The 15,814-nt window shown below is 35.4% G+C and overlaps 2 protein-coding genes across 3 annotated transcripts in view; one reads left to right on the plus strand and one right to left on the minus strand.

Annotated features, from left to right (window-relative positions):
- Nucleotides 1-587: 587 nt before the first annotated feature.
- Nucleotides 588-5,391, minus strand: LOC108220267 (lactoylglutathione lyase). 2 transcript variants are annotated; one of them, XM_017393988.2, is made up of 8 exons: nt 5,282-5,391; nt 4,943-5,076; nt 4,416-4,477; nt 3,702-3,762; nt 3,423-3,502; nt 3,265-3,332; nt 2,456-2,545; nt 588-902 (listed from the first exon to the last, which is right to left on the minus strand). In XM_017393988.2, the coding sequence occupies exons 2-8, from the start codon at nt 5,033-5,035 to the stop codon at nt 802-804; spliced, it is 555 nt and encodes a 184-aa protein (XP_017249477.1). In that variant the 5' UTR covers nt 5,036-5,076; nt 5,282-5,391; the 3' UTR covers nt 588-801. The 2 variants fall into 2 exon arrangements, with proteins under 2 accessions (XP_017249477.1, XP_017249476.1); XM_017393987.2 differs by having other exon boundaries at nt 5,155-5,292.
- Nucleotides 5,392-12,556: 7,165 nt separating this feature from the next.
- Nucleotides 12,557-15,814, plus strand: part of LOC108223931 (probable CoA ligase CCL7) — a 4,076-nt gene continuing 818 nt past the window's right edge. The window contains exons 1-3 of the mRNA XM_017398405.2: nt 12,557-13,780; nt 14,459-14,648; nt 14,957-15,102. Coding sequence (XP_017253894.1) covers nt 12,770-13,780; nt 14,459-14,648; nt 14,957-15,102 — 1,347 coding nt within the window. The 5' untranslated portion in view covers nt 12,557-12,769. The remainder of the gene's footprint in view (nt 13,781-14,458; nt 14,649-14,956; nt 15,103-15,814) is intronic.

The raw sequence follows: 15,814 nt of genomic DNA on the forward strand, positions 1-15,814 counted from the left end.
ATTTTATTTTTGAATTTGAAAAAATTAAAAAAAACCATAGTGATGGTGTTTTTTTATAATAAAAAAAGTATAATTATTGATACAAAAAATGGTACAAATATTGATTATTATTTCTATCACTGAGTGTGTTGTTTTAGTTTTTTATTCATCGTGTCATATGACTAATTTCGTTAGAAAACTTGGCAAAACTTTTTGCTAATAGCAGCTCGAATTCATCCCATGTAGAGGATTACAGAAGTAGATATCCAGATGTCTCGCTACTAAGATTTCAGAGGTAGAAATCCACGTCTTCTACTAAACTAACCATATATATAGGACTGCCTGACTAGCTGGCTGTGCTTACTTCCACTAATCCAATACCCTTTGTTTGCATATATTCATCCATAAATTCAATAAATCAAGGCAAAATTTCTATAAACACCGAGACAAGAGAGGGATTGTAAACACATTTATCTTAACTTGAGCAAACAATAAACCTGGGAACTAAACGGAATCCATGATTAATTCCTATTGCTCTCCATGATATAACTAATATGTAATCAAGCCTTTGATTTCTTCCCTTTTGCTTCCTTTTACACAAACCCCACTTCAAAACTAGGATAAATTAGCAACTCAGGAGAACAGTCCCAAACCAGAATGATCTTATACAAGACTTATTGACAGGGTGAAAGAGAAAGCCTCTATTATTGTTCATACATCCAGAATTCACAATAGTAACAGAAATTTGTAAAAGTTTTAGACTTTGTATCAAGTGCGCCATATGAACCCTCTATGACATTTTTGGAATTTAGTTGGTAAAAATTAGGCAGCACCAGCGCTTACATCCTTGATAATTTTTGTGTCAAAGATTTCAATCCAATAACCATCAGGGTCCTTGATGAACGCTATTCCTTTCATTTTACCTGCACTCAGATTACATTTTATTAGTTACTTCGCAATAACAGAATAACTTTGCGGTAATTTAATATCTAAAACTATTTATGACATTATAAACACCTTAGATAGAATGCATGTTAGTGAATGACACAAAAAATGGAAACCTATACCATAGAATGTTAATTTAGAAATGATCCAGATTCAGCATCTTTACACTTGATCTAGTTGTAATTTGACTAATTTCCATGGCACAACAAATTTATTGCTCCAAGAGTTATCGCAACTTGCAACATAAATGATTAATTTTCAGATATAATAATTTTATAAATATAGTAAGAAGCTCTGAGTACACCAAAATAATGCTAAATAACTTACTTTCAGACAATAATTTTTGTTATATATCAGGCACTGGGTTCAACAAAATAATGTTAGATATGGATGGTAATAAACATGAGTTTGCAAGAATTCATACAGGAAAAAGGCTAAAACTTAACGTGCAAAAGTTGAACACTGGCAAAGAACACAAATTATGCGTACCAATTAATTATCTCGGACACTGAACCAGATTTTTTTTTGTTTCTTCTTTGGTACATTTGAACGAAATTACTCTTAAATGAATAAAGCCTAAAAACTACTGGACCATATTTTGATTTAGACTCGACCGATATCCTTACTCAGTTGAGTAGTTGTGTTATAATCCAATGACCACTCACCTAGGCCAATTATTCATCAAAAGCAAAGCAGCAAAACATACAGATCACATCCTTTGAAAAAAAATATTTATGATCTGCAATGTTTATATGTACTAATATTAAACTATAATAACGAAACATAGGTATAGTTTGTAGTTTCGAATGGTTTTTTGGTTACCCCTTCTAATCGTCCATTAAAATGTCAGCTTAAATTGATGAACCAGTAGTTATAATACAAAAAAATGTTCATACAAATGTTTAAGGTTCGATTCCTACCAACATCATATCAAATTTTAACTTCTACACTATTTGTTTTAAAGATATAAAAATATATAAAATCCTGATAATTACATTATAATCTATTTTTAAAAAAATTAACAAAAATAAATTACTGAAATATAAACCATTTAAGATAAACCTGCGCTTTGCACCGGCTGTCAGCTAGAATTTATAAAGCTTGTCATGGCTTTCATGTAGAGTTTGAGCCGTACCTTAGGTTGTACAAGTCAAAATTTCCAACACGTTTCTCTCGATCAAAGAGTTTATAAGCATATTAACTTTAATCAAATCAACTATTCGTATGTTGTGTAGATTTTAATTAACACTTTTAAGTTACACAACAAGAAGTAATTAGCAAAATATATAACATCATTCCAAAAGTTTACAGGCAACTCAAATCACAACCCTTAAAAATTAATGTTCACTTCAAAGCATTTTCTATAACCAATGATAATATATATTTATCTAAATATTATACCGTTGATTAACTAACTACTAATCATATTATTAATTAAAGAAAACAAACCAACAAGTAACTTGCTTAATATACTAGATAATTCTGCATCATAAGACATTATATATTTCAACTATATGAGAATAAAAAGTACCATCATCAGGTTTTTTCACAAATTCCACTCCAAGGCTTTCAAATCTTTCACAGGCCTTGTATGTGTCATCAACAGTAATGCCTATGTGCCCTGGAAGCAATATGAGAGACATAACACATTACTAGTTTTCAGTTAGAAATATCCTATTATCATTCTTAAAACAGATTCTCTCATATAGGAAACTTCTGCATCCTAGGAGAGAAAGCACAGGGGGAAATGCACAAGCTAAACATCATATGTAGGAGAGGGATATATAATTAAGGTTAGAACCATTCGCCCAGAAATTTTGTGGACAGCAGAACAACATCGTCCCCAAATTAATTACTCCCTCCGTCCCTTCCATTTCTTTACACTTTCCTTTTTGGGGTGTCCCATCCAATTCTTTACATTTCAAAACTTACCAAATATAGTCAATGGGTCCCACCACTTCTCCACTTTTCTTTCCTTTTCACACTACTTTTACTCCACTATCTTAATTTTATACATTAAAAATCAATGGGTCCCACCACTTCACCCACTTTTCTTTCTCTTTTCCACTGCTTTATACATATTTTTTAACCTCCATGCCCAACCCATTTGATAAAAAATGGGAGGGACGGAGGGAGTATTATTTTTATTTTATACAATTTTATTTTTTTTTTTTTTTTTTGGGGGGGGGGGGGGGGGGGGCGGAGGCATAGATGTGTTGAAAAATAAACCTTCTGAAAATATTTAAAGCCTAGGAGGGATTTATTTGGTCCATTATTCTCTGAAATCATATATTTTATTCAGAGATACATATTAAAGTTCTCTTTGAACGAGAGTCTTACCGAAGCCTCGAGGATCGGAGTTCCCATTATGGTATTTGAAATCAGGATCGCTCTCTGTACCCCAATTACTGTGACAAGTATTGCCAGTGAATATGTGAATATGTGATACAGCCAGTGGAGCAAGAAACATAAATAAACTTTCTACAAATTTATCTTACTGCGTGAGCTCAATAGTAGCCTTCTTGCTGAAGGTCCAAGCAGTGCGCTCAGCTGGATTTTCTGGAGCTGAAGCTGGATCCTAAGCCAAATAGATGAAAACGCATTATTGCAGGTTATCCTATGCTTTCTAGTCGAAAACTAGAGATGCTGAAGTAATTCACTAGCTTCAGCCAAGTTCTAGAAACCACAACATAACTAGTCAGCCATGCATTGATTTCTCATAGTAGATATAGATAAGTAGAGGAAAATAATTCCAGAATGGAGCTCAATGTTTTTACCTCATATCCAAGAAAATACAAGCTAAATTTACTATCTGGAAAATCCAACCTCTTGAGCAACCTGAGAGAAAACAGAGCCGGGATAAATCAATGATGACGGTAACCTAAAGATATACATTAATAAAAACAAATAACTCTTGTAGATTGAGACTGTGACCCTGTACAGTTGTACTTGCACAAAAGTACATACTGCACTGCGCCTGGAAATACTGATAGCAATAATGAGTTGCAATGAATTAACGGGGAACTTGTTAGAGTAGGAAGTTAAGAACTCTAATTCTGAAACACTGGAAGTTGAAAGAAAAGCGGTTGAAATCAAATTTAAATATGGAAAAACTGTTTTCAGTTTTCCCCCCCCCCCTAAAGTTCTCACTTGGACCAAAACCCCTAAGGAAAAAAATAGAACATAAATTCTCAGACCATTCAGGTTAACCCTGATATGTATAGCTGATCACACAACGAACACACAAACTATAACAGAACATAAAAGGCCGCCTTTTGTCTCTGTATAGTGAAAATTCAGAATAGACAACCCCCGTTTGTTAATTGTTTTTTAGGCATGAATACATCTATCTTCCAGATTGGCACAAGTCGACCAAAACATATATGAAAAAAACAACACTCTCAAGTCAATCCGAGTTTGCATCCGATAAAACATATGAGAAATCAAAATTTAAAACTAAGTTTATCTGAAAACTGAAAGAGAAGACTTACGACATGCCGAGCACACGCGAGTAAAAATCAAGGCTGACTTTCGGATCCTTGATCCGAAACATCTGAAACAAAATACAATGTTTGCATAAATATAAGCTTGCTCAGTCTTCATATTATATTCAATTAAAATAAGGATAATGTACAATTTTTACCTTTCATATCTTGATAATTTCTAAAAATACCTCCCTTACATCGACAAAAATTCTTAAATTCCTCCACAAATTTACTGTGATATATCTGGTTTAAAATGTATGACCATTTACACTAACACCGGTATTAGTAGCTTAATACTATGTGCAAGCAGAATCCAGTAACGAGTAATGGCTAATTAGAAGACAGTCCACCATAGATAACATCCATCAAGAATAGATTGTAATTAATCATGCCAGTTCTTTACTCTAATAATTGACAAATTTTGAAGACAGTAAGCACTAAGCAGCATAGCTAAAAAACTTGCCCCAATAATCACACATATTGGATACAGTTACTAAAATCAAGAAAGCACAAATATAAACATAGTGACATACAGTTTGCTGCATTATATATCCTTTAGTGGCTTCATCTGGAGTGACATGAAGACCCGGATTGTTAGATGGGTTTTCTTTTGGACCCGAAGCCATCGATGAAGAAATCAAGAACCGCCTAGTAAAATGATAATAACCTGCAAGAAAACAATATTATGTAACAAAATTGAAATTTCAAGATATGGGTTGTTCAAGATTAATCAAAAAGTCTCAACCTTTGGATTGATTATGTGGAATAAACAAGGGTTTTGGATTGAATCGAAGTAGAGATAGACGATTAATTATACAAGTCGAAAGTAAAGAAGCCATTTTTTAAGAGATAAACATACAGGGAGAGCTCACCTTAATTCAGTGATGTGATGGTGCTTGTTTTTTTGTGGGGTGTAATTGGTTTTTGGAAATCTTATTAGGAGAGTCCAGAAAATTACAGTAAAGGAAAAGTTTCAATATAATCATTTAAAGGAATTTTTTTACGAATATTCAGGTTTATTAAGATATTTGTATAGTTAGTTTTTTAAAATGTGAAAAAATATAATTTCAAATAAAATTATAAAAATTATTAATGATTTTTTGGGAAAAATACAATTTGAAACTTTGTCTTCGAATATGAAATTATCAGCAATGATTTTTTTCTAAAACTACGGTTTAGAATTTTATGATCAAATACTTGACTTTTTTGACACACAACTTTAATTAAAGAGATTTGACTATATAATTAAAAATATTAATTTTAAATTTTTTTTAAATAAAAATATTAAATTTATACTTTATTTCATAAAAAAATTCAAGTATTCGAAATATATGTACACAAAAGTCAAATTTCAAGTATTCGAAAACAAAAAAACAGAGGGTCGTATGACGTTTGTTTGACAAATTACATGATTATCGTTAAATTTGCCATCAAACATAACTTCTTTTTGAAAAATATGGAATTGAAATTTTCACATTAACTATTGATTTGACACGGGAGATTTTTCAATTTTTTTAAAAATGGACGAGAGGGTTAAAGCCATCTCCAACGATGGAACCAGTTTTTGGCCTAAATCTTGATCCAAATTTAGATCGAACTATCACTCCATTCCAACAGTTTGGCCCAAATTTTGGTCCAAATTCATATATTAATATTTTATTGAGTAAATTACAAGAGTGTGGCTAAACTATACACCGTTTTGCACAATTGTGGCTGAACTTTAAAAATGACGGAAACGTGGCCACCTTTTCACTCCGCTTTTTAAATTTGTGGCGGCCGTCAAAAAACCCCTAACGGCACTAACGGAGCAGGGGTAATTCAGTATTTAATTAAATTACAACGGTCAAAATTGCTTGTATATATATAATACCGATACACACACCTCTGTAAGTGTAAAGAAGCAAACTTTAACCCCCATTTTCACCTCCTTCTTCTGTTAATCATGTCGTTTTGTTATTGTGGTAGAGTCGCTGCTGATCGAGTTGCATGGACTGACGCTAACGCAGGACGAAGGTTCAAAAATTGTATAGGGGGAACCAACGGATGCAGGTATTTCCAGTGGGTTGATGGTCCTTTATGCAGTCGAGCACAAGTTGTCATTCCAGGTCTGTTGAGGAGGCTGAGGGACATGGAAGCAAATTACGAGAATCAAGTCCTTGAAGCCCAGAAGAAGGAAAACAAAAAATGGAGGCTTCGAATGTGTGTAATATGTTTAGTTTGGTTGGTGCTGTATGTGTTTAGTGGTAGTGAGAAGAAATAAATTATGATAGGTGCAGTGAACAATGAATGTTTGTATGGTTGGGTGTGTTTCTAGCACTAGTGCAGTTGTAATGAATGTGTGTAAGGTCGTGTTTATGGTTTGTGATGCTAGTGGTTGGTGTTGCAATAAATTGAAAGCTACTAGTTTGCAGTGAATTTTATGTCTGCAGTGAGTGTTTTAGTTAGTGAATATGATGTTTTGGCTAGTGAATGTGGTTTAAATGGTAAGATGAAAGTGAAGTTGAAGACATGATATAAGTAGAACAATTGAATAACATGATTCCAAATAAGTAGAGTACTTGCATAACATGATTCCAAATAACTACACAATTCTTGTGGCCCATTTGGCATACAAAAGACCTGGCAAACAACCAACTTGACAAAAGACTTGCCACAATTTTTGGCACACAAAATAAAGGCCAGACAAACAAAAACATCATAGTTTCAACCTATTAGGCTTAACAGTTTTGATGAAAATACTAGGCCATCATCAGTACATTCAAATAGTAGTGGATGCATAATTTCAATCAACATATTTCTTGTTGATTTTCTTCTCCCTAGCACTTCTTGCTCTCAGAATTTCAGCCCTTGTGGTGACTGCTTTTTTCTGCTTCTGCCATCCTTTGAGCCTAATTCCACTTGACCCTGCTGCTGTAGTGGTAGGTGTTGTCTGAGGTTGGAACACACCTCCTTGGCTTTCATCCACTTGAGTTGTAGGTTGAGATGCACCTGGGATGAAGTCAGTGGCAAATTCTTCACCCCCTTCCTCAGGCTCACCAGTGTTTGCAGCAGCATTAGCATTTGTCTCCTCTCCAACTTGCTCTGCCTCACCAACTTGAGGCTGTTCTTCAACAACCCCCTCAGTATTAGCATTTGCATTTGTCCCATCAGTAGGCCCTTCATTTGTCTTCTCAGTACACTAAATGAAAAGTAAAGAAAATAATGTCAAACAACATCAAGCAATATCAAACAATATCAACAAAATACCTTTCCAGTGCATGTCCTTTTATTGTGGCCCCAAGATTTGCATTTACCACACTGCACACTGTTTTTGTGTCTCTTTAAAGAAGTTGCCTCTGGATCTTGTGGTATGTCATTTTTTCTGTTTCTTTTAAGCTTAGGCCTGCCAATTGAGGGTTTTACAACTGGTGGTAGGGGCCTGGCATAAGCAGTCTTCTCTCATTCCTCCCTCCCATTAATTGGCTCCACATAATAGGAGTACACCTACCAAAGTTGAAATTAATACCTAATACAAACTTGTTAAACATTTAAATCAATGCTAGTGAAGAAAAAAGTACCTTCTTGAACATGTTAACTGAGTAACACCTATGCACATAGTCATGGAGATTAAAATCATGTGAATTTAGACAAGCAACAGCATGAAAACATGGGATTCCAGTAAGTTGCCATTTTTTGCAGGCACAGGTCCTTTGAACAATGTCAACAACCAACTCATACCCTCCTGCTGATGTCTGAACTAGATATCTAGGCCCTCCTGACCACACAACATGGCATGCCACAGATTTCCTATTTGCCCTGTACAAATTTCAAATGAAGTTAATGTATGTAAAATTATATGGCAAGTTAATGTAAGACAGGTGATGACTTACTCTTCCAATCTTTTCATAGGATTAGGACAAAATTCACTTTCCCAGCTTTGACCCTCAGCCATCCTCCTTTGGATTCTTTTCATGACAGCCATGTGTATGGCCCTAAGCATTGCTATGATTGGCAAATGTCTCACTTTTCTGATTGAGGCATTGAAGACCTCACAGTGGTTGTTGACAAATATGTCAGATTTGCAAGTGGTTCTAAAGCCTGACCTACTCCATTGCTCTTTTGGCTTCTCATTTAGCCAATCCCAGCACTTTATACTCAGCTAATTTGACAAAGCAATAAAAACACATCAATAAAAGCAATAAAAGCACAACAATCACAAAGCAATAACAAAGTACTAAGCATGAATAGAAGATATACCTTCTTAATGCTTTCCATATTTCTGTCAAAGTGGTAAGCAGTGGTTGACCTTGCTGCACTCCAAAGTAGAGACCTCAATCCAAGGCCCTTATGCTCCTTATGCATGTTGTTGTACAAATGCATAACACAGAATCTGTGTTCTGCATTTGGACACAACTCCTCCAGTGCATGAATAAGGCCCTTTTGTTTGTCACTTATAAAAGTCCAAGCTCCATCATTGTTAATGTTGAGATCAGCCTTCAGAAGTCTCATAAACCAGCACCAGTTGTCATTGTTTTCAGCATCAACAACACTCCATGCTATAGGATACATTCCATCCTCTGGATCCATCCCAACAGCAGTTAGCAGCTGACCTCCAAATGGTCCCTTAAGATGGCAGCCATCCAGCCCAATCACAGGTCTGCAACCTGCCTTGTACCCTCTTTTTACTGGCCCAAGGCATATATACATCCTTTTAAACCTACCTCTATCCTGGCCAGCTTCAATTTCCTCCAACTCAATTGTCACTGTGCTTTCTGGCATTACTCTCTTAATTTCATTTCCATAATCCCACACTTGAGCATAAGACTCCTCATGAGTTCCATTAATAGCCTTCAAAGCTATGTTTTTTGCTCTGTAGCACATTGACTTATTGACATGGCAGCCCAAGTCATTTACCACCTTCTTCTGAAAAGCTTCCCCTTCCCACTTAGGATTCATCCTAATATCATCAATGTACTCCCATGCTATCCAATCTGCAGTGATCTGTTTATGATGAAATGTGGCTTGGCAGGTGTGTCTCCTCCTATAAGTCCTAATCTGATAAGACTGAGTCCTTTGACATTTGCTTGCATATATCTTCCAATTACATGGAGGGGTGCACATGAACTGAATCTTGCTTCCCATGTTAGGATGTCTGATAACTGGCCTCCTTTCAAGGATGGCATGACTCTTCACAGCCCTTTTCAACACTTCACCACTAGTGAAAACCAAGCCAATTTTGAACTGAGGATTGGCCATGTCAGTTTCCTCATTGAACTCTGGGAAATCACCATCAACCTCATCCTCAATGCTGACTGCAATCCTTTCATCCTCACTCTCAATCAAGTCATCATTCAATTCAATGTCTTCTCTGTGAACCTCTTCCTGACCATGAGGCTCATGCAGGTCAGACTCATCTTCATTGGCATAATCCATGGAGTCATCATGATCAGAGTTGCCATCATTTGAGGTGTCTGGAAACCATTCATCATCATCTTCATCTGACTCTTCCTCAGTCCTAACCCTGTCAAAGTTAGCTTCTTGCCCTTCAAAGCACTCCTCAAACTCATTATGTTCATCCTCATTTTGTGCACCATCATTATTACCATCCTCATTTTCTTTCTCGGGACCCTCAAAGTCAGTCTCAAAATTCCAATTGAATTCATTGGCACTCCCAGTGTTGTCACCCCCAGTGTTCTTATTAGCACCATCATTGCCAATCCCAGCATCCTCAGTTTGAGTCTCATTATTGGCCTTCTCAGTCTCAGCATGAGGCTCATCAGCACCCCCAGTGTTGTCACCCCCATCACCTACCTCATCAGTACATTCAAATGCTGGCCTCTTAGCACATTTCTTCCTGGGGGGGGGGGTTTCTTCCCAACTTTCTTAAATTTCTTTTTCTTCACAACAGGCTTCTCCCTAGGCTGAGCAACCTCTGTCTCACTGGATTCATCTTCTAAACTACTTCCATCCGTATTCCCAAATCCTTCTTGTTCCAGGTCTATAACAGCTTCATTATCTATTGGCCTACTTAATGGCAATCCTTGTACTTCTAGAGGTTCAATAAGAACAGCAAAAACCTCAACATATTCGACTTCATCATTAATCAGATCTGTCATCATCCTAACCTCAGCATCTGTTTCTAACCTACCAACTTGATCCATACCCTCTTTTGGTGATTTAAAATACAGTTCCATTCCAGCTGATTTACGACCAATAGCCTCACCAACCATTGCACTTACTTCAAACACAGACATTCGATCCAAGTTGCAGAAATCAAAGTAATCAACTTTATAACCCATAAATTTGGTGTTCAAACAGTCAAACTGACCCCCATGATAGAGTTTTATAGTAAAGAAAGAGGGATACTCTGCAATAAAGAAAGTCACATGGATATACACTATTAAAAAAGGGGTCGAAAGGGGTCCATTATTTTACTAGTTCTCATTGACATATCATCAAACAGAGAGACATATGGGTCCATTCAAAAGCAATGTCACACATAAACAAAGATTCCAACAAAAATAAACATATATATATGAGTTTGTGAAACAGATTTGGGACCACAACAACATTATACTACTGTCAAGTTATGTAAAGCAACAACATCAAAAAAACACAAGTCAGTTAGGGCATCGAACTTGTTACCTTTATAATTAGGGCACTCAGCATCTCCATACATGTGCATCGAAGCCCTACTTCGCATAAACCAGTCCATTGATAAGCAAACTTATGGGAACACGAACGAACAGATCTGGGATTTTCGTAGTTAGGGTTTTAAAGTGTAGATGGGTTAAGGAAAGTAAAGTAAGTCGCGCGCAAATACCTTGATTAGAGCGCGCCTTTTCCTTTTTATATACCCGTATTGTGTTATTTCACCTAAATAACAGGGAATGGTCAACTAACTTTTAACGTCCTTAACGGCCGCCACAAATTTAAAAAGCTGAGTGAAAAAGTGGCCACGTTTCCGTCATTTTTAAAGTTCAGCCACAATTGTGCAAAACGGTGTATAGTTTAGCCACAATCTTGTGATTTACTCTATTTTATTCTTCTAACAATTTTCATATTATTATCCTAATCTTTTTAACAATAATATGATATGATAGTTCATATTAATATTAAACTCAATAAATTCATTAAATTAGAAAAACACTACATTTAAACAAAGAAAATAAAAGAAAATTTAACATGTTATTTAATCAACTAAAATAAAATTTACAAAGATTCAATACTACTACGAATTAATATATTGTTCCGACAAATGCTCAATTAATGCATCTCGAAGTGCCATATGAGCATTTTTATTTTTTTTTTATTTTTCGAAGTCTTCTAAGAAATTGTTGAAATCGAGCAGTTTAATGAGTTGTTAATTTGAATTATTTTAAAAGTATTTAATTTTATTATATTTCATAATTAATATATATAATTATTTAAGTATAATATATTAAATATAATTTATAAATATTCAATAATTATATTAACATATAATCATTTAATTAACTAAATATACAAAAGATAAAAAGTTATTATTATATTATTAAAAAAATTTAGATGCCAGTCTAAATTTAAGCGAGTACTGTTCACCGGTTTAAATTTGGACCAGCCACTGTTGGTAAGATTTACGGGGGTGTATTCGATTGGGATTTTAATGCATTGTTTTTAGTATATGGATTTTAATGGATTGTATGGGATTTTGATTTTGTGCGGATTCTTGATGAAATGTCGCAGAGTTGATAGGATTTAGGTACAATGCTTCAAAATCCCATTGAATTTGGTGGGATTTCAAAAAACTTAAAATACACTGAAGAATGCCACAAAATCCATCATTTTATGAAATGAAAAAAAATCCATCAGCATTTGAATATCATCAGATTTTAATGGATTTTAAACAATCCCAATTGAATACCATCGGATTTTAAAGCATAATTTAAAATCCCAATTGAATACCACCAGATTTTGTGGCATAATTTAAAATCCCAATTGAATACCTCAAGATTTTAATGGATTTCAAACAATCCCAATAGAATACCCTCGGATTTCATGAATGCAAAAAAATGCTTTAAAATCTCAATCCAATACACCCCTCTTAGACCGAAATTGTCCCAAATTTGGAGCTTTAGTCCATTGTTGGATTTGCGTAATAAGGGATATTGCAACTTGCAAGGCTCTGAGAATGCCAAAGAATAATTGCAGGCTGCTTCTCAGCTCTCACTAGCCGTACACTTGTACGAGTAGAAGCTCAAGCTGTAAGCTGCTTCGCGACTAGTCTATTAGAGTAAGCTATTGACTTTTGCTCATAATCTCATAATCATAAATCTCATTATCTACTAATCATTTATATACTCATCCTCCAAAAAACAACACACACACACTTTACACACACAATGGAAAAATCTGGCTATGGTCGGGACGGCATTTTCCGGTCACTCCGGCCACCGTTAACACTCCCCAAAGACCCCAATCTCTCCATGATCTCATTCCTCTTACGCAACACCGCTTCTTCCGCCACCAAACCCGCTTTAATCGACTCCAATTCCGGCGAAACCTTAACTTTCTCCGGCCTCAAAACCGCCGTTACTAACCTCTCCAGCAATTTACACCAGATGGGTATCAACAAGAACGACGTCGTTCTCATTTTCGCGCCCAATTCCATCGAGTTTCCGGTCGCTTTTCTCGGGATCATCGCTGCAGGGGCTATAGCTACTACAGCCAACCCGGCTTACACAGTTCCCGAGGTGGAGAAACAGGTTAAAGATTGTGACCCTAAGCTTATTTTTACTGTCCCTGAGTTACTGGGTAAGGTAAAAAAGTTTAATTTACCAGTTGTGTTAATGGGTTGTCAAGAACAAGATGGTTTCAGCGAGTTCAAGGGTGAAAGCAAAATTACCCTTTTTACTGATTTGGTAAAAAATAACGGGGTTGTGGTAAATTTGCCAAAAGTTGGTGGTAATGATACTGCTGCATTGTTGTATTCATCTGGTACTACTGGGATTAGTAAAGGTGTGATTTTGAGTCATAGGAATTTTATTGCCGCTTCTTTGATGTTGAATAGTGATCAAGACCTGTTGGGGGAGGTTGATAGTGTTTATATGTGTGTTGTGCCTATGTTTCATGTGTTTGGGTTGGCTCTGATTACTTTTGGTCAGTTGCAAAGAGGTAGCACTGTTCTTGCAGTGCCGAAATTTGATTTCGAGATGATATTGAGGGCTATTGAGAAGTTTAGAGTCACACATTTGTGGATTGTGCCGCCGGTTGTGCTTGCGTTGGCTAAGCAGAGTTTGGTTAAGAAGTATGATTTGTCATCATTAAAGCAGATTGGGTCTGGTGCTGCTCCTTTGGGGAAGGATTTGATGCAGGAATGTGCTAAGAATTTTCCTCGGGCCTTGGTTATCCAGGTACCTTGGTTTATCAATAGTTTGATTCATCAAATATAAATTCATGATATAAAAATAAAAAAAGAAACGCCATTGCTTATGGATCAAACTGAGGAAGCTTTAATAGTTTTTTGTGTTTTTTGGCTTATAGATTTACCATCAACTTTGTTAGTGTATATAATCTAACTATTTGAATTTTCATGTTGACCACTTCCTTACAGTTGATAAATTAAATAAAGTTCGTTACAATTGTTGAATTGAATAAAGTTCGTTTGGTTTGTGGAAGTGTAAGGAAAAATAATTTATAGGGTTGATTGCAAAAAACAGAACACTTCCATTAAAATTACTGTCCCCAAACTAGGAGCGAGATAAAATCATAAAAACACGGTGATATTATTGTTTACTTGATAATTTGATTGATGACTATATATTTGACTATTTTTGGTCTGATATTTAACAATATTGTTCTTCCATTATTGTGATTAGATGGTTTTGCATGCATTTTTATGCTGAATTCATATATTATAGAAGAGAAGTTTGAGTAGTTTAAAGACTGTATGTTTCTAGAATTTGATAGTGGTGTATGTTTACTGTTTCAGTAAATTAGGAATTCTGTGACTAATGTTTCAAGAACGTGATATTTGTGTATTTCTTTAGGTTGACAGGTGCCTTACTAATGTATAAATTCCGTCCTTTCAGGGTTATGGTATGACCGAAACTTGTGGAATCGTTTCAGTGGAGAATCAATTGGGGGGTCCTCGACATACTGGTTCAGCAGGACTGCTTGTTCCAGGAGTTGAATCCCAAATTGTTAGTGTTGATACACAGAAGCCTCTTCCTCCTAACCAATTAGGTGAAATCTGGGTTCGAGGACCTAATATGATGCAAGGTACACAACTCAAATCTTGAGTATATTTGTCTAGAGAAAAAAAATGAACAGAAACACATTAGTTGATGAGTCTCATTTTACTATCAAAACAATTGATAGATTTTTAGTTCTTCCAATTCTGTTGCTTATCTTTTGCTGTTGGAATCATTAGTAGAGATCTTTTTTTGGATTGCTGAGGCACCTACTTGAAATGATTTTGTACATCTCAAGTAATTTGGTTCTAAGTTTGAAAACATACATATGGTCTTTATCCAGTTTATATGTGCCAATCTTTTAGTCTTTGTTGATGTGCATTATTCTGCTATCAGGTTACTTCAAAAATCCACAGGCCACAAATCTTACTATAGATGCACAGGGCTGGGTACATACGGGTGATCTTGGTTACTTCGATGACGAAGGGCAACTGTTTGTTGTTGATCGAATTAAAGAGCTTATCAAGTACAAAGGTTTTCAGGTAACTTGCTACTTTACTGGTTTAAGAGGTTTTCTCTTAAATTACAATAGTCATACGCACACAAATGAGAATGAATTAAATCTTTGTCCTTCATCTTTCTAACAATATGTTTCAGAAACAGTAATAAAATTAAATATGCATCAGGAATATCTTCACTGTTGAGTGATTGATAGGTTAATGTGATGGCTGAACAAACTACCGTCAATTGAGCTTCCAGTTTACACGTAACATGCTTTTATATTAATCATTAACAAAGCACCTGTTGAAAGAATACGAGGATACTAGGGAAGTTTGTGAATTGTCTAAATTTGCAGCAGTGCCTATTTATTGTTATTAATAAAACTGTGTACTGTCATGACAGCTTTAGTCATAGTAATGAACTTTTTTCCATGGCCATCCAAGTGACCAGGCAATGTTTGCAATATACATAGAACACATGACTATGGGCTTTGCATCTCCATACTATTAAAACTCAAACAATTGTACTAGCATGAGCACATGGAGGAAAGCAACTTCCTCTACAGGCAGTCGTGCTCTGTGTATATAGTCCTTGGAACTAATTTTGTTATAGTTGAAGGAAATAGAAACATTAGGATGTATAACTGAAGCTCATTAGTTTGAAAATCTGAAATCCCCCTACAAGTCGCTTTTTGTAATCCACAAGTTCATATATTCATAATTCATCTGCTCCTTTGCTGTACTGGTTCTTGTC

The sequence above is a fragment of the Daucus carota genome, chromosome 5 (genome assembly GCF_001625215.2).
Source record: "Daucus carota subsp. sativus chromosome 5, DH1 v3.0, whole genome shotgun sequence".
NCBI lineage: Eukaryota > Viridiplantae > Streptophyta > Magnoliopsida > Apiales > Apiaceae > Daucus > Daucus carota.

Coding starts and splice junctions, on each gene's coding strand:
- LOC108220267 (XM_017393987.2), bottom strand. CDS start 5,248: ATGGCTTCTTTACTTTCGACTTGTATAATTAATCGTCTATCTCTACTT. Junction 4,478..4,942: donor GATATATAATGCAGCAAACT/GTATGTCACTAT, acceptor ATTTTGTTTCAG/ATGTTTCGGATCAAGGATCC. Junction 3,763..4,415: donor TCGCGTGTGCTCGGCATGTC/GTAAGTCTTCTC, acceptor GTTTTCTCTCAG/GTTGCTCAAGAGGTTGGATT.